General features: G+C 36.1%; 1 protein-coding gene and 1 pseudogene across 3 annotated transcripts; one reads left to right on the top strand and one right to left on the bottom strand.

Annotated features, from left to right (window-relative positions):
- Positions 1-920: 920 nt before the first annotated feature.
- On the top strand, positions 921-13,964 carry LOC145782453 (serpin B3 pseudogene; annotated as a pseudogene). 2 transcript variants are annotated; one of them, XR_014290834.1, is made up of 3 exons: positions 921-2,164; positions 11,869-11,980; positions 13,744-13,964. The product of XR_014290834.1 is annotated as a serpin B3 pseudogene, transcript variant X1 (transcript). The 2 variants fall into 2 exon arrangements; XR_014290835.1 differs by lacking the exons at positions 11,869-11,980; positions 13,744-13,964 and adding an exon at positions 4,520-6,762.
- On the bottom strand, positions 7,668-11,665 carry LOC145782467 (uncharacterized). Its single transcript, XM_082594259.1, has 5 exons — positions 11,474-11,665; positions 10,114-10,260; positions 9,783-9,836; positions 9,151-9,282; positions 7,668-8,478 (listed from the first exon to the last, which is right to left on the bottom strand). The coding sequence occupies exons 1-5, from the start codon at positions 11,624-11,626 to the stop codon at positions 7,873-7,875; spliced, it is 1,092 nt and encodes a 363-aa protein (XP_082450385.1). The 5' UTR covers positions 11,627-11,665; the 3' UTR covers positions 7,668-7,872.
- Positions 13,965-18,431: the final 4,467 nt, after the last annotated feature.

The raw sequence follows: 18,431 nt of genomic DNA, 5'->3' as shown, positions 1-18,431 counted from the left end.
TTGTTATCCAGTTATTGGTGAAGTCTCAGTTCAAAGTTTTTTGAATCCAGTTAGGCTTAATATATTGTATATTTTTTTTGATATATACATAAGAATGTTTTAATTTGATGGTTTATTTAATTGGGACACAGGCAGGTCTATGAACGTAGATTAAAGTAAGTTCAGCCTTGTTTTGCTGTTGTACGTGTTTTGTTTTTGCTTGTATTTCGTACACGGCCAAGTTGATGACTCTTAGAGGTTGTGAATAATTTTGTATTTTTGAAAATATATATGCAAAGACAAAATTTGGGAAAATTATTTTCGCCCCCCAAAAATGTTTTACTCTCCTACGGCTACTCTACTTTACAAAGAATTAATTTCAGTCGAAAACTCCAACAATTTTAAACATATCGACGAAGATCGTGATTGAGAGCAAGGATTTTGCGGTTTATGGAGAAATTCCTAATGCGTAATTGCACAGTTGGGGAAATTCGTGGATACAACAAATTTTGAGAATATGTAAATGATATTCCTCTTAATTTTCTACATTGAACGGCATGTGTCATTCTCATTTTAACAGCACATCAATAAAATTTTGTACACGACCTTTATATTCATAACATTGTCGATGAAGGGGGCCCGAAAATAAATGGGTACCGGGCCCGAGAAATCCTGTCAACGGCCCTGGATTACAGAGTAGGCTATTGATATACTGTACAGTACTTAGTTAAAAGAAAAGCACTTTGAAATATTAGATTACTTATATAATGAACTTTGAAGTTCCACTAATTAAATAAAAGTTATAACGATTTAAATAAAATACCTGCCAAACTGCTATGGCACTTCGATAGTAAAAACATTGATAGCCTACCTAGCTATGCATCTCGACGAAAGCTAGTAGGACTAAACAATTTTATTTCATGACAGAGCAATGACAGCTTCAATATTTGCTATAGCTTAAGTAATTTGTCAAAAATTACGCTAAAACATACAACTGTTTGTGTTGTTTCATGCCCAAGTTGTTTGAAATACAGCATTATGGAGGACTCTCATGAAATCCAAGACCTTTTTAACTTTGCCGTCCGACTCTATCAACAAACTGGAAAAGACACAAGTGGAAATATGGTCATTTCACCTCACAGTGTGTCCGTTGTCCTGGCGATGCTACTCGGTGGGGCTCGGGAGAATACAGCCAATCAGTTGATTGCTGTTTTAGGCCGGCATGGCTACGAAGCTTTGCGTAACTTGAAAACACTTCAATCAGCAAAAGGAGGTGATGAAGATGAGACGATTTTTTTGTCCGCAAATAAATTGTTTTTTGAACAAACTTTTGTTATCCAAGAAAATTTTCTGAAAGAAAGTGAAAAAGATTTCTCAATCTCAGTGTCATCATTAGATTTTAGAAAGAAAGCAGAAGAATCGAGAAGTTTTATCAACGAATGGGCGAAAGAGCAAACCAATGGAAAAATTGAAAATCCTCTTCCTCCTGGCTCCATCAATGCCTTAACCAAGCTGGTGATAGCAAACGCTATTTACTTCAAAGGAATGTGGGCAAAGAAGTTCCAGAAAAGCAAAACTGCGATGTCAAAATTTTATTTGAGCAAAGGCAAAAAGTGTCAAGTGAAAATGATGTCACAGCAAACAAGCCTCAAAATCCATCACGATCGTGATTTTGGAGCTCAAATCGTAGAGTTGCCTTATAAAAATGGACACGCGTCGATGATTTTGATCGTTCCAACTGAACGTTTTGGTTTGAAAAGTCTTGAAGCAAAATTAAGTTCAAAAAAGCTTCAAAATCTCATAGAAAAAGTTTCATTGAATATAGTGGCTTTATCGCTTCCGACGATGAAAATAGATTTTAGTGTTGATCTTGTTTCGGCTTTCAAAGCTTTAGGTGTGAATGACGTTTTTGATTCAAAGCAAGCAAATCTTAAAGGGATTTCCAGTGTACCTGACCTTTACGTTTCTGGAATATTTCATAAAACGTTTTTGGAAGTGAACGAAGAAGGCACCGAGGCCGCTGCTGTCACTGTAAGTCGGTTCCGTGTGCTCTCTTTGTCTCGTTCACCACCATCACCGGTTGTAGTGACCTGTGATCATCCATTCATGGTTCTAATCAAAGACAACTCCACAAACTCCATTTTATTCATGGGGCGAATCGCATCTCCTTAATAATTGGAAACATGTAAGTAAATATGTTTTCTTCTTTGAATAATGAGATGACATTTGTCAAGTTTTTCTTTTTTAAAATTTTACCCTGAGCATACAACTATAGGAGCGTAGTCAAGGGAGGAAAAAGGGGAAATTGCATCTCCCAAACAAATATTTTAAATAAACATTTCACCTTCAATATTATGATGAGTTCTACTGATGCAAATTAAGCTGAACTATCACAAAATGTATAAAGTGACAATCTGCTTTTATTCCGACGTTTCTTGAATCAGACAAGACTGACTTCTTCAAGGGGCTAAACCAGGTAGTGAGTAGGCTACTTGTCTAGCATGGAAAAACACAGGACCAAGTCGCTTTGAAACCTTTCTTGACAACAAGTAATTTTTTGCCGTCTTTAAAAAATCCCTTCAAACAAAGCGAAATCTCAGGTTTAGTGTACCAAGTATCTTGAATAATTACAATTTAATGTATGTCGGCCAAACAAAATGAGATCTTTAATCTCGCATTAATGAACACAAAAGAGGTTTCAAATATAAACGCCTGGAACATTCTGCTCCTTGCATGCATACCATAACTTCAGATAATATAATAACTTGGAGCAGTTCTAAAATTTTAAAAGTTGAAGATGATTATAAAAAACGAATGTTTTCTGAAAGTTGGTTTATCAATTACAAGCCTCATGTAATGAATCGCAATGATGGCATCTCTTTTCTTGCTATCTACAAAATAATATTGTAGGCCTAAGTGCTTATTTGACGTTTTTAAATTAGTCTCATGCTGATTGTAAACTGTGCAGCAGTGCGTACACAATTCGATTCATCATTGCTCATACCGTTCAGGCGTTCACTCTCTTCTCTGCTGTTATTTTTGTTTCTTGTTGATCGTTATCATGTAAACCCCCTTTTTTCTAGTTTCAAAGTTTTGCGCAAGATATTTTTTTGCTAGAAGTTGAATTTTCATTTCGTATGTTTAGTTGTTTTCAGCAATATGTCCTGTGTTTTGCCATGCTAAACAGGCAGTTACTACCTGATTTAGCCCCTTGAAGAAGTCAATCGTGTCTGATTGAGGAAACGTGGGAATGTAAGAGCAGATTGTCACTTTATACATCTTGTGATAGTTCAACTTAATTTGCACAAGTAGAAGGCATGATGTTGTTGAACTAAATGCCTGGTGAACAGCCTCATTCAATTTTTAAACATTTTACCTGTAACAGCATCATTTCAGAAAGTTTTGCTGTTGATTTAGGCCAGAGGTCACCAAACTTTTTTCTCTGAGGGCCGGATTGCTGCGAGATTAACAGCTGCGGGCCGGATGCAAATTGCGAAAAGATATACAACTATTTAGAATCTCCATTGACTTGAATTGAGCACAATAAATAACAAAGTCAGCGGTGGAATAGCAAAGTTGTGATGAAAATCGAAAAGTTGCTGGAAAAGTCATCCCCTGCTGTGATACACTACAGGGCATCGTGCTCTTGAAAAAACATTACATCTTTCCAAAATTGGCCTGGGCTGTCCCTATTTTGTGGTGGCCTAATGATAAACAGCAACGTCAGTCCTTTATAAAAAGTTTGGAAACTTTTTTCCTAAACAGTTATAGTGCAGCTGTTATTTCGGCGCACGTGGCGGCCGGATGAAATCAGTTCACGGGCCGGTTTCGGCCTGCGGGCCGTTATTTGGTGACCCCTGATTTAGGCTGAAAGTACTCTCACAGAATAAGCAATTCTAAGGTGTTTGTTCAAATTTTTCTGGTGGAGGCCCTCCAGACTCCCGAGGGTGCTTTGTCTTTGGCGACTCGTTGTTGGCTTACTGACATGTGTAAGTGCAATAATACTTATTTGCCCTACAGGACATTTTGAACATAGACTACAGACAGTAGCCTACTGTAGTTGCGCATGTGACTGATGTGGTGAAAATGAAGCTGCAGAAGGCTGTTTTCTCCTAACTTATTTGCTTTGTTTTTGTAATGTTCCACTTTTGAGGCATCCAAGCATTTAGTTTTTGCAAAAAAAGTACATTTTTGGTTTTTAGTTTAGATAAGCAAAAACAATCAAATTTTGGATTTGGATTGATGACTCTTAATAGGCTATGCTCATTCTTTGCATGAGAAAAGGAGAGTATTTCTTCTTTTCCATTGGGCAGTGTTGTAGTGCTTGCGTACAGAAATATAAAAGTATAAGCCTATACCCCACGGCAATTGAGGCTTCGCCACAATTGGTGCATAATAACAGATTCGCTAACAAATATTACAACAAATGTGTTCGTCCTAACACCGACATTTGTAAAAGTTAAGAATCTATCATCAACTTTCTTGAATGGGTTATGTAGTTTTGTTACATGTCAATTTACATTTATTTTTATTCCTGTAGGATTTCATCCAAAAGTCGAGTTAGACAGAGAATCATTCTGAATTTAGTAGGACAAGTTGTAACAGAAAGATTGGATGTTCAAGAATTTCAATGTTTGACTTCCGGATCTATTGCAGTCCTTTCCTATTCGTTGTTTTTTTTAATTTTTTTTCGTCAAGACATTGGTATATTTTTTGCATAAATGTGTATTGCATTGTTCTCCACATCATTGTTGTAGTTATAGCCAGAAAATGGGATGGGATGGAATGGAATGAAAGGCAAATTTTGGTATGGGAGATAGAAAATATTAAAAGATGGAAAGGGATGGAAAATTTAGTTGATGAGATGAAAGACAATCTTCCATCATTCTGTATCAATTCCAATATCAAGTTTGCACCGGCATATCAACACATACAAAAGTTGTACAATAAATTGAGCAAAAATTTCCGTTTGATTAATCAATCAATGTTTTATTTGTCAGTAATAGGAACATAGGTACCGGTACATGTTTGAAATATGCAAATAATACACACAATGCAAAAGTTACACAAGTTCCCATACCGACAGGGAGACAACAAGACGACCATACGGTCTGCTAGTCAATTGCCACCCTACGGAAATGACGATTTTGCCATAACAAGCTTACAAGAGAAAAAAAATAAAACGTTAAAACGTTCCCGCGCTTCAACACACGCACCAAAAATAAGAAGAAAAAAAAGAAAAGCGTATTTAAGATAACGTAGACCTAAACACAAATGACAAGTTGGTTTCCATAACATATCACTTACGATGCACTGTAGCTTTGTAAAATTAACGTTTTGATCTCTTTTTTAAAACAATGAAATGATAAATTTTTTAGCCTACTTGGAACCTCTGACCAGACCATTGGTCTCAATACGCCAAGTTCTGTGTTTGATCTATTTATAAAATAGTTGTTGCTTGTTTGATATCTTGTGTTATGCTGATGAATGGATGAAGCATTTGTAAGTAAATCACAATACGTAAACGGATACTGATTCATATGAACTTTGTACATATGTTTTTTTATTTCAATGTTATGTATGTCTTTTAGTTTCAAGATGTTCATTTTGAAAAATGAAAAATTGGTGTGAGCATAGTAACTTTGTTTCGTAATTATTCTTATAACCTTTTTTTGTAATTTTATTGGATCCAGTACACTGTCACAGGCCTTTCCCCAACTTGATATACAATATTGCAAATGACAGTAAATCAAAGCGTGATACACATCTTGTGTCTGTGTTGGCATAATTTCTGAGTTTTAGCAACGCCCATGAACCTTTTGCTACTTTTCCGCAAATTTTGTATATGTGATATTTCCATGTCAATTTGTTATCTATGTAAACGCCAAGGTATTTTATTTGATCTTTTTGTTGAATGCTTGTGTTCCCAATGTTAATGTTAAAAATTTGTATGTGTTTTTTATTTGTTATTAGCATGTATTCAGTTTTTGAGAAATTTAACGATAATCTATTAAGCTTCAACCAGTTGTAAACTTTTTGCATTTCGGCATTTCCCACTCCATCTGAAAGAGCTCAAGACTGTTTGGTAAACTATGAAAAGTATGCTAAGTTATATGAAGATTTGGTTGAAGAATTTGCTTCAGATTTTCTGACTTCAAAAAGATTGAAATTGAATTAAAATTATTCAGTGACCCATTTTCATTTCAGAGTGATAAAGCGTCACCCGAATTTCAACTTGAACTGATTGAACTGCAAAGTCGAGAAAGTTTGAAAGTTTTCCACAGAGAACACACTCTTCCTTTATTTTATAAAGAAATACATTCATGTAACGAATTTAATAAATTAGTTAATTTGTCCAGGCAATTATTGCGAATGTGGGGCAGCACATATTGTTGCGAGCAGTTATTTTCATCCATGAAAATCATCAAAACTGCAGAAAGAAACAGACTGACCGACAAGCACTATGCAAACATTCTAAGAATCAAGACAACGTCCTTTTAATGCAAATGTTCATAACATCTTAGCTGGAAAACAATGTCAAAAATCTCATTGACTTTGTATTGTAGAAATAAATCTTTGTTTCTTTCTATGTGTGTGTTATTTGTTCCTATTGTCAAAGATGAAATTAATCTTTTTAATTGTTTCTTTATGTACCTATTTTTCTAGAAATTTATTAGGTTCTGCGGCTTATTGAATTATTTCAAGTGACAATGCAGCCCACTATAATAAAAGGTTGGACATCCCTGTTTTAGACTCTAAAAATTTTGTTTTTCCTTTCACTTTTTACGCATTTATTGCTGTTCATCAAACTAACACGAGGTAGTAAAAGAAAATGATATCTTATCTTCTCAAGTGAAATTGCGTGAAACAATGATTACCAAGTCGCGCAATTTTGTGTACCAATTATTCCGTAGGTCCATAAGTCCCATATCTCCCCTATTTGTGACTTCAGACGCTCAGTAATAAGGCGACAAGAATGGTCAAGTGCCGAGTTGAGTTTCTGAGTGACAGGACCTGTTCCAGACATGCATATTCTGCCGTGGCGCAGAGCCAGTATGACCATTCTGAGAGTTTGCGAGTTAGTGCCCACTTGAAGTTGGTAAGCTTTCTCAATATATTGTTTCTGGTCTTAATGTTAGCTTTTGTGTTTACAATGTGAGTTTTGTAACTGAGAGTATGGTCTAGTCACTCTAGTGTTACTGCAAGGTAGACGGGATTAGGGCAACAGTTCTGGTTTAAATATATTATTTTACTTCTAGTTTGAATAGTTCTGGTTTAAATAGGTTTAAATATATAGGTTTAAGTATAAAATCAAATATAGTTATTACTATCTGAAGCCTTTACAAATTGTTTCACCTAACGGATCATCAGAAGGTCTTATTCAAATAGAATAATTTAATTAATTTATTCAAATATAATTTATTCAAATAATTTTTATATTATCGTTCAAATAATTTATAGAATAATTTATTCAAATAGAATAATTTAATAAATAGAATGATTTAATTCGCTCTGCTTTGCCTTTTTGCTTGGCATTGAGCACTTTTTGTAGTATTAATAGTTTTCATTGTTTTAGGTTATAAAAAATTTAAAACTATGCTTTAGGATATAATATTTCCTATAAGTATCATGTGTCAAATAATATCTTACAATTTTATTTTGGTTACAACTTTTCTATGTAGCCTAGATAAAATTTGGTAAACATTGTTACGCTTTGATACGTTGATCAAAAAATCGCATTACATTTATTGTGAAATAATTATCAATAGGCAAGAATCGGGCCATCATCATCGTAAAATAGCACTGTAGCTGAAACTTTTAAACAACGTCTGGCAACACTTAAATAATACATCCTTATTTTGGTAGTAGGCCTATAGTTGAATATTTCATAAACTATTTCTTGAAATCCCTGACAGGTTCTTCTACATAATCCCTCATTGTTTTTAGTTGTGTCTCAAAAATTCTGGGATGATTCTCTGTTACAATGTCAGATTCTTCTGTCATTGCTGAACAATCTTTTGTTTCTGGTTGTGCTTCCAAAGTCCTTGAATGACTCTCTGTTGCGATTTCAGATTCTTCTGTTATTACTGAACAACCTTTTGTTTCTTGTTGTGCCCCATCGTAAGTACTTAAAATATCATTCGATTTCACTAGTACATCTGCTGCATAATTTGTTTCGGATTCTGGCTCAACAGAGTCAACACTGTGTTTATGATGGCTCTGTGATTTGGCTTCAGCGTTTATAGACACTGTCTGACTGGGTATTTCTGAGGTACTTGGTTTGTGAGTGCTAAATTCTGAACTTGGGGAATTCTGAAAGCTCGTGTATTGTGTGTTGATCGCTTGGAAAAATTGTTGTGAGTCCCTGTGCTTGCTGGTGTGATGAAGCTTTGCTGCTAACGTCAAAACCAAAACCGACAAACATATAAACAGAATTGGAACGGCTAAGGCAAAACCAGTTTTAAGTTTATTTGCTGAGAACTTCTGACGTGACATCACCTGAAAACAGTGATTGCATTATTGACTAGGCTACTCAATTTGTAAATTATGCCAACTGCTAATCTAAGGAAAATGCGTAGTCTTGCAGTAATCGAAAAGGATGATGCAATGCATATTGTGTGGAGCTTGAAAGGTTACTAATATTGTTTCATTCCAATATTCAATGTTTGAAAGGCCTCCACTTATGAATCACAGAACCCCACTAGGTTAATAATTTAACCAGGGGCATAGCCAGAAAAATATTTCGGAGAAGGGGGGGAGGGCAAATAAGTACTATAGCACATGTCAGTGAGCCCGGAAACAAGTTGGAAAAAGTGAAGCACCCTGAGGGGAGTCTGAATTTTGGAAAAAAATACCTTAAAATTTCACATTCTAAAAGTATTTTCAGCCTAAATCAACAAATCAATAGTAAAACCCTGTCGAATGATGCTGTAACAGATTGGTAAAATGTTTATTCAAAATATTTCGAGGGAAGGCAATTGCCCCCTTTGCCCTTTGATGACTACGGCCATGAGTCTAACCTATCATATCCAACAAAAAATTAAGGACTTTAGTAGGCCTATTTACTGTAGTTCCAGCGTAGCTGAATGCAATTCGGGTTTTGCAAGTTCTAGCCAAGATTTTCGAAAATTTGGAGTAGGCTAGCATATTATCATTCTGGCGAAAACTTACGATGTCAGGGTTAATGGGGTCGTAAAAACAAGTTAAATTTTTTCCAACTTTGGAGTATGCACCAGTGAGTTCCCAAACGGTTCTATTGTTGGTGTTAAAACTTTCAGCACACGTAGGTGGCCTCAAAAAACACTGAAATGGTAAAGAAAATAGAGTTTAAACAAGCAAGATCGTAATTTTCTTTTCCACAACACATTTGAAACTACAATATCATAACTGTAATGACTGATGTCGTGTCACAACAAAATGTTTGTGTTTAACCGGCTCGATGACTTAGTGGTTAGTGTGTCCGCCTTTGAATCGGTAGACATGGGTACGATACCTTGTCGACTCATACAAGGACTTTTTTGAAGTGGTAGGCCTACTGAATTTTATCCCCGTTTGGCATTCAGCAATGGCATGGATTCGGGTAATAATGTACTCAGTCGCGCCTAGTTACGGCTGCACTCACACCGCCTACTGTGTAAAGCGCTGGGGAGCAACACATATCTGCGATGGATACAGCGCTATATAAAATAAGCATTATTATCATTAACAGGTTGACAGCTTTCAGTTGAATCTTCAGAAATAGAAATACGTGATATAGAAAATGTTAGAAGCCACTATAATTGTATGAAAATATATCACCTTACCGGGAATACATCTCTGTCCTCTTCAAACAGTAATGAAGTCACTTGATCATTTCTCTGCACAACAGTTTATTTCAAACTTTTACTACAATGCTACAACATGGATTGTGTTAAGTAGAACTAGTTGCATCAACAGATGGCTCGCTAGGCCATATGGCAAAGGAGCCGAAACAACAAACCACATGGAAGCTGCTTGACGAGCATCTTTGTCGCAAGAACCGAGTCACATTTGTAACTTTACTTTGCTGAGACTTTAATTGGCTGACTTAAAATAAAAGTTATAATTTGTTAAATTTGATTTACAAAGGTATCTTAGTCTTCTACGTTCACATACGTTTGTTACATAGTAGCTAACTTCTATTGTAAAGCAAGGATAAGTAGAGATACAAGTCTTGTTTGCCTTCTTTTCGTCATCCTTCTCTGGACATTGGCATTCCTTGGTGCCATTTGTCTGGACAGTTGATATCTGACATGTAGTATCCTTAATGCAAAGATAATAGCTCTTAAATATATATAACAATCTCTAGTCTAACTCTAAGGTACTGCATGATATTGGTAAAGCAACCTACCAAAAATGACTGAGCTCACTTAACGAATCTATGTTTGAACGTTGACTTTACGTTACATAAACCAAACCTTGGCAGGCTGCTACAAATAAGACAGTGTAAGCATTTTTGGAAACTGCATATTGTTGGCAAAGGAAGCATCATTGTGTCCTGAAAATCGGTGGAGGAGTAATTTGTGCGTTTTATTTGTCAAACTCATAAATTTGGTTTGGAAGCTTACTGTCAGCTTAGCCACTAACTTTTTTCAAATCAAAATCACATGATGTCTGAATTAAGGACAAAGCCTTCGGAAGGGAGGGCAATCGCTCCCCAAAATTTTTATCTGTTCTCTACAAAAATAAGTTGTAGCCTAATACTATTTTAACGTTTTAATACCATTATAACTCATGTTGAAAGACGTTTTTCCCCCAACAGTTGTTTTTTGCCCTCCTTAAAATTTTCTTTCTAACGTTAGCCTACTGCTTTGAATGATCGCCTACATGAAATGTAAGCTATTAGCCTATGATATCAAAGTTTAGGTGGCACCTGCAAAGAAACAAGGTGTCTTCGTCACCGTAATATTGCCTGTAGTCTTGTAATACGGTACATAGCCTACTATGTTTTAATAAACTAAGATTTAGTGCAAGTTCATTAGGCTAAGCTTTGTCAGGGGATAGAGGTATTTTACATTGTTTGCTATGGCTACTGCTATTTAAATCGGTTTATATAGGAGATTCTGTTGAGCTTTCATTGAGAAGCAAATACCTATGGTTATGGCAAAGAGAAGGTTTATCATGGAATGAAAGCTAATTTCATTTTATGTTAACTTAAAATCAATATAAAAAGAATTCTTTTAATTGGTTGGTTTGGTTTTAAATCTTTATCCTTGGGTTGACAAAGCCTCTGATAGGTTATTTCAGGCAGTTTCGCACGCTTGTAGAGGACTTAAAACCAATGAGGCGGGGTCGGTTACCTACATTGACAGAGTGAAGTTCACTCTTATTGGCGGGTAATTATTCCATTTATTAGGTGCCGCTGGATAGAGAGCAGTCCTGAAATGCGTTGCTCAAGCGCACACCCCCGAGAGCGGAACCATCGCTACTTGATCTTGATGCGGGCACTTAACCACTAAGTCAACTGGGTTCTCACTTGCAATGTTCTTGACATCAATCCAGTAATCGCCACAAGTGCTCCTACAATGATTAGGACAACAAAACTTAAGAAAAGGACAGAACTACCAATGATAGCAACTATTTTTAATGATTCCTCCTCTATTTGCATTCGTTTAAACATCACAAACATAGGCCTACGGGTTAAGTTACTTTAACGTTTTAGTCATAAGATAAGTATTCTTTTGTATAAAATAGTACAAAAATATAACACTGTATTTTATTATATGGGTGTAACAATGAATAACTAATTTCGTCACAATAAACAAGTTAGCCAAAATTTATCAATCAAAACCTTCTGGATAATCTTGCCTGTAATTTTTTTTTTCGGCAAATTTTAATCAATAATTATTCTATTTAAATCTCTCCATCTAGCGGCATCTAATAGATGGAATAATTTCCCGGCAACAAGACATCAACAATCGGAAACTTCACTCTGTCAATCTCGGTGACCGGGTCTGCGTCAGTGATTTAAAGCCTTTAGTCTGTAAGTATGCGAAACTGCCAGGATTAAGTTCTGCAAGAAGCTTTCCCAGTCCGAGAATAAAGATTTAATCAATCAATGTGTCACAATCAAGGTGCAATGCCTCGCGATGGCTTGCTTTGTATCTTCAACGAGCGTGTTGTTTTGGTTGTAGAATTCTGGTGCGATGTGTTATTATCGGTTATGACCTGAAGTAACCTCTGATTACGAAATCTGTATTATGTAAAATGTGTTTTCTGGAATCCTTTTCCCTACGTGACATTCTAGAGACTTCTGTTGTTTACATTTAAATGCTGCTTGATAGAACAATGGTTCTTTATGATGTAACCTTACGTAACCTTCTCGAAGTTACTGGACTAAACAACCAACTTAAATAGTGGTGTAGTTTGTGTAATGTTTATTATTATTATTATTATTATGAGTTGATTATGAGAGTTGTGCTATGAGTTGTGGATTGGTAGTTGATGCAGAAATTATTGGTGATTGAGACTTGAAGTAATTGAATACAAGTAGATGAGAATTGGTGCTGATATAAATTGTGTTCGAAATTAGAGTTATTTGAGAATTCGTTCGTTAAAGTTCTTCAAGAAGTCAGATTATCATTTCACTAGTAGAATTATTCGACATTTAATTGACTGCTTTTCGGTTTGACCCATTAAACTACGTCATTGAACCTTTCCAAGTCTTTTTCCTGGTAAGAGATAGAAAGAAATCGTGACACAATGATGTGGTCTGCGGTCTGTTCCTCGGCACCACATTCACAGGAGGAGGAAGAGGCCATTTCCCATTGGTGCATGGTTGAGCGGAAAAGCCCGACTCCCGTACGGAGACGATTGAGGCGCACCCATGCCTGTCTTGGTAGTGTCAGGTCGATGGAGTGTGTGTCGGCGTCGGGGATGAACGAATAAAGTCTGGTGATGAACAAGTGCTGCAATGAAAACAATATTTCTACTGCATCACTTGACGGAATGGGAGTGTTATGTTTTTAAAACAGTTTTTTTTATCGGTCCAATTGTGAATCTGGATCCGCTTAACTTGTCCTCAGGGTCCGCTTCCAAATACTCCTGTAACAGATTCAACGCGCATTGCTTTCTTTTCTTGGTTTTTGCGTAAAGTGGTGAAAAAAGTCTTCCGTGGCTCTACCTACCACCATCCACTTCAGTGTCGCTGCTACTCCCCTCTTCAGCAGAGCAGTTTGCTTCTTCAATTGCTTGAAGCATGTTCTGTTTTATTTTGGTCTTCAATTCAGCAGTGTCGCTTAATGATCAGGCATTAAACACAGATAAGTCTAAATTGTGGGTGGAATGCACTCGCAAGCTGAAAGTCGCTGTCCTCGAACCAATGACCAAATCTGGTTTGTATTGCTTCCACAAGAACGTCTACCAACGGCAAGCAAACAACAATGCTGTTGCTGGTTTTAATGTCAGACAATCTTTTTAGAGGCATTGCAAGCGTTACACTAAATGCAATAAATTTCAATTTCTTGAAGGTAACTAACTAACTGACTATAAGCATCAACAAATTGCTTTTAATCGCTGCGTGTTTCTTGATGCTTATAATCAGTTAGTTATAGTTACCTTCAAGAAGTTGAAATTTACTGCATTTTTATAAATATTTTCAGGTTCCTGATGAGGGCTTAGGTTAAACCGAAAACGTTTGACTGTTAAACTCATTTGTAAATATGTAAAATATGTTAATATGTTATAATGTTATATTATGTTATATATATATGTTATATTATAATGCTCAATCCTGTTGCATTGCAGTGACGTTCGGTGGTTTAAACCGTTGGGAAAGCAACTTGGAAATATGCTGCAGCAAGGTAGTAGGCACGAAGGGCGCAACCGTCGGGCGAAGCCCGAAGGCGTGTTGCCGAAGACAACACTTCCAGTGGGGAGTCTGGGGGGCCTCCCCCAGAAATTTTTGAAAAACACTTCCAATTTGGTGCGCTCTGAGAGCATTTCCAAAACAAATCAAAAATAAAAATCTGTCAAATTGTGCATCGCCTATGTCGTGATCATACATCCATTTAATGTTTAAAAGTCATGAACAATCTTAATTTTAACGTTGCAGGACCAAAATCCTGTGTTAGACATGGAATAATAGTTGTCTAACTGTTTAATTCGTCATGAATGTTCATTCTCAGATATTTAGTTAAGCCTACACTACAGAAACTAACACTTAGGCCTAAACATTACAACCGCAAGCAATTTGTACAAAAAGCTGGATAAGTTTGCCTCCTGCGTATAGAAGCTTAACAAACTAAATATTGCATCCGCACCTGAACGTTCATTGGCGAAGTAACGTTATATCAACGCTGTAAAAAGGGCAAAGACATGACTATGAAAGCTAGTACAGTAGGCTAAAGTACATGGCGAGGAGACATAAAAAAACAGCAACAAGCTTTTTGGCATTATAATGCTGTGCGTTTACCGTGACGAGATACCATTCTGACGAGTTAGTCTAGTCGCTCTAGCGAATGCACGCATTGACGTCACTGGGAAAGCACAACTAACCTACCATAACCATAACACATCTGATTGGCTAAGCAGCTGGTGACGTTTTGCAAAACGGGTGAGGATTGGTTAAAACGAAGGCGTTTATTGACACTTTTGAATCTGGGAAAGCAAGTTTGATAGTTGCTTACCTGGAGCCTCAGTGATTGTTTCTGACAGAAGCGTTTGCGTCAATTGGCATTTATAGGCAAGACATGCGGTTTGGTGAAGACTTAGACTACTCACAAGCGTTACGAGTAATTCTAGTCACGAATACAGTAATTTTCAAGTTAAAATAGACGTGATAAAAATAATAAGTTAAACCTAGAATTCAGTCATTATATTTTGCATAGTTTAATAGTTTTTGCTAAGGTAAGCACTGCTTTCCTTGCTTTCCCTCACCGATCGTCACTGTTGTATTGTTGTGTCTTGCCTGTCTTTGGTACATATTGATTAATCGCCATAAACAATTAGCCTAATTTAGCCAAATCAGTTATCAAAAATCGCCAAAAAAAGCCAAATCATAAATATGAAGCTAAACGTCTTAAAAAATTGCCAGATTTCTGGACTTTGGCGATAAATTCGCCAATATGGCAACCCTTCTCTACCAGACAACAAAACAAAAGTAGAACCGCGCATGCGCAGTGCAGCGCCGATATATCTGCGAGAAAAATGCATTATTGCGCAAAACTCAGCAAACACGCATTAAGCAAGACACAACCACGTGCAGAGAAATCAACGGCAATTAAAAACTGAAATTTTAATACAAAAGTAACTTGTAGGCTAACTGTAACTGTTGAAAAAACAGGATCAGAGTCAGATATTATATTGTATCTCAACATGGTGTCATGAAAACAAAACTTCATTGCAAAAGCTGCAACGTAGCCTACATGCAATAACTTTCTTCGTATTGTATTTGACATTGACCGCAGAGAAAGCATAAAAGGTGTAATGGAACTCAATAATTTAAAATCAATTAACCACATGAAAAATACAGAGATTGCAACTTTCATGTTTATATATTCAGAAAACCTACTTCCCACAACATTTAATGATATAATTATGTGTAAACAATCAAATGGCCTAACAACAAGAAGTAATTTCTCTTCATATTCCGATATATTGCAGAATTAACACTTGCAAACAATCAATACGGTACATGGGGCCAACAGTTTGGAACAAGCTTCCCCCTACTATAAGAAATGAATGCAAAACTGTAAAAAGCTTTAAATCAAAAATGAACAAGCTAAATCTTCCTTGAAATAATCCTATCTAAGTATAACATACACCAAACTTACTAATATTTTTTTTGCCCAGAAATGATAAGCCAATGTGTGTAGATTTATTAGAAAAATAGTAAGGTTGTAAGTACTCCTACTGGCCTTCTGGTTCTTGTGTTTTTTTGTCCACAGAAGTTCTACAGAGTCTGCAGAAGTTTTTCCATCTTCTTCGACCAATCACCATCTTTCGATGAAGCGGTGGCCATGTGCTCCAACCAGTTGTTTTATATCAATATCTTGGACTGGATCGTCATGCTATTGTCTGATTGTTTATCTATTTTTCTAACATGCCAAATTGGATTTTTTTTTTCTTTCACTTTTGTTATGGTTTAACGTGTAAAACATACGGTAGCCTAACCCAAATTTATCATATTACTGTGACATGCCACTACTACATCCCAGCTGGCAATGCCTGTCGTTTTTGCATTAATTCAACGTTTGCTAACGTTGGATCAGTGTGGAGGTGACGAGTTAAGCTGACTGGGGTCTAAAATTATCGCTTTATCAACGCAAGTTTTATCAAAGCCGCTTGATATCTTCAAAATATAACTTCCCTGGGTATAATTGAATTTCCGCAAGATGATGATGTTGTTTTTGCTAGTTTGTTTTTGTCATTGTTTTCCTGTCAAGTTATAGCCTATCTATTTTGTGAGTCGTGCAAGGCCTATGGTGCATTGCGCTTGAAATGGCTTTGCCCGTGGTAGGATTTCTTTGTGGGGTTTTCTTTGCCTGCCTTGCTCTCCTTTGCTATGAGCTAAACGCATCAAGACGTGTTCCCTTTACGACCATCAGCACTCTTGATAACGCACCATGGCCGATCTTCATAGCAACTGTCCATACAAATCTTAAATATATCAGCTAAAGCTATGTGGGCTAATAAAGCTATAGCCTAAATGTTGTTTAATTGTTTTTTTGTAACATTTTCTTTTTTTATTTTCCCTTTATATCTTAAATTTTTCTGAAGGTGTTGCGACCGTGCCAAATTTCTTTCAAATCAACAACTTACTTCGGTCTCAAGCACGTTTTAACGTTCGCGTTTTGTCGCTTCTACCCTTTTCTCGACCTTTGCTATGTTGACATGTATTGTTTTGATATGATGGTCAGAAATAAAAACAACTGAACTGAACTAGTTACTTTTTGAGTAACTGTAACAATAACTTCGTTACTATTTTCCAAAAGTAACGAAACGCGGTAACTAGTTCCTATTTTAGCAAAAACACCACTGAAACAGTTTTGTCTGATAAGCTTTATGATGATTTATTAACTGATACCACCATACCATATACTGCCATTCAGAGCTTTATACTCAGTTGATTGGATGGGAGATGGTTCTTCTAAATACAAATATGGTTTACATTCTTTGGTGTCTGGACCAGTTTGCAAATGATCTTGGCCGTTGATTTCATAAGGTTCGCATACTTCAGAAACTTCAAGCTTCACAGGGACTCTTTCGTGTGGATTCATATTCAATATTGGAGGAAACTGCAAATTGACTTTTACACAACAATTACAGAAATTCAATTACAACAATTACAGAGGCACTTTCGTATGGATTCATAGCCTATTCAAAAGCGTAGGAAACTACAGACTTATATTACTGATACTTATTAAAAATCAAACGATTGAACAAAGTAAGTTTTCATGAAAATCAAACAGAACATGCAAAAAGTGAACATAAATATTCCAACTTACGTGTATACGTAAAACTAACTTTGTCAGAAACATCATATTTATTGTCAAAAACATAATATTCGTATGGTTATTTACTAGAAAGAGTAAACACTTCTGACTCGATCATATTAAAAACATATGAGAACGAAATCATGAATACGAGGTAGTCAAAATGATATAACCCTAATATACAGTATACACAGGCGTTTTGGGCCTTTACAAAGCAAGAAAATTTTGATCTATCAAAGGACCATTGAAATACAAACAAAAAGACAACCAGAACTATGAACATAGTTTGTGTTTAGCATGAAGCTGAATTGCGTCAGCCGAAAGATCTCTTAGCCGGCTGATGCAATACAGCAAACTGCATTGCGTCAGCCTCATTGATTCACTTAGCATTCACCACACAGCTCTGTAAATGGACATCACTTCTTGGAAACGTACGAAGATTTATACGCTATTCGAGCATACTGTAAGTGTAAAGTGTAAAGACACCGAGAGATCACTACGATTATATTGGTGTCAGTCAGCGCTCAGCTCACGGGTTATCAAACAAGGAGTTACAACTGGATCTTAGCCACCAAAGCGAAAAGAAAATTGCGCAAGAAATCAAAAAAATCAAATAGAACAGAAAAGAAAATAACCAAAGTCGATCATATGACAAACATGAAAGTACAAAATATTTACAATTCATAACACCCAAGAACATGAGGTTGTAAAAATGTTATAACCCTAATATACACAGGCCTTGACCACGTGCGAACTTATAGTCTAGTCGTAACTGGAAACCGATGTAATTTAGATATCAAAAGATAAGCTAAACGTATTCTTTTTCTCTTGAAAAACTAAATTTTCCTGTAGAAAAACTAAATTGCTAAGTGAATCTCATGTAAGGTGTGTGATTCGTTTGTGCCGATTTAAATTATTCATGCGTGAAAATGATTAGTTACAAACATCGCATCTATGTAGTTTTTCATCACAATGAGTTATCATATAAGATTTCAAATT

Source organism: Aplidium turbinatum, chromosome 13, assembly GCF_918807975.1.
Source record: "Aplidium turbinatum chromosome 13, kaAplTurb1.1, whole genome shotgun sequence".
NCBI classification, from domain to species: Eukaryota; Metazoa; Chordata; class Ascidiacea; order Aplousobranchia; family Polyclinidae; genus Aplidium; species Aplidium turbinatum.
Note: the sequence above shows the minus strand (reverse complement) of the source record. Positions and strands in the feature narration are given on the sequence as shown.

Coding starts and splice junctions, on each gene's coding strand:
- LOC145782467 (XM_082594259.1), bottom strand. CDS start 11,626: ATGTTTGTGATGTTTAAACGAATGCAAATAGAGGAGGAATCATTAAAA. Junction 10,261..11,473: donor TGATGTCAAGAACATTGCAA/GTGAGAACCCAG, acceptor CTTTGCATTAAG/GATACTACATGTCAGATATC. Junction 9,283..9,782: donor AGGACAGAGATGTATTCCCG/GTAAGGTGATAT, acceptor TTACCATTTCAG/TGTTTTTTGAGGCCACCTAC.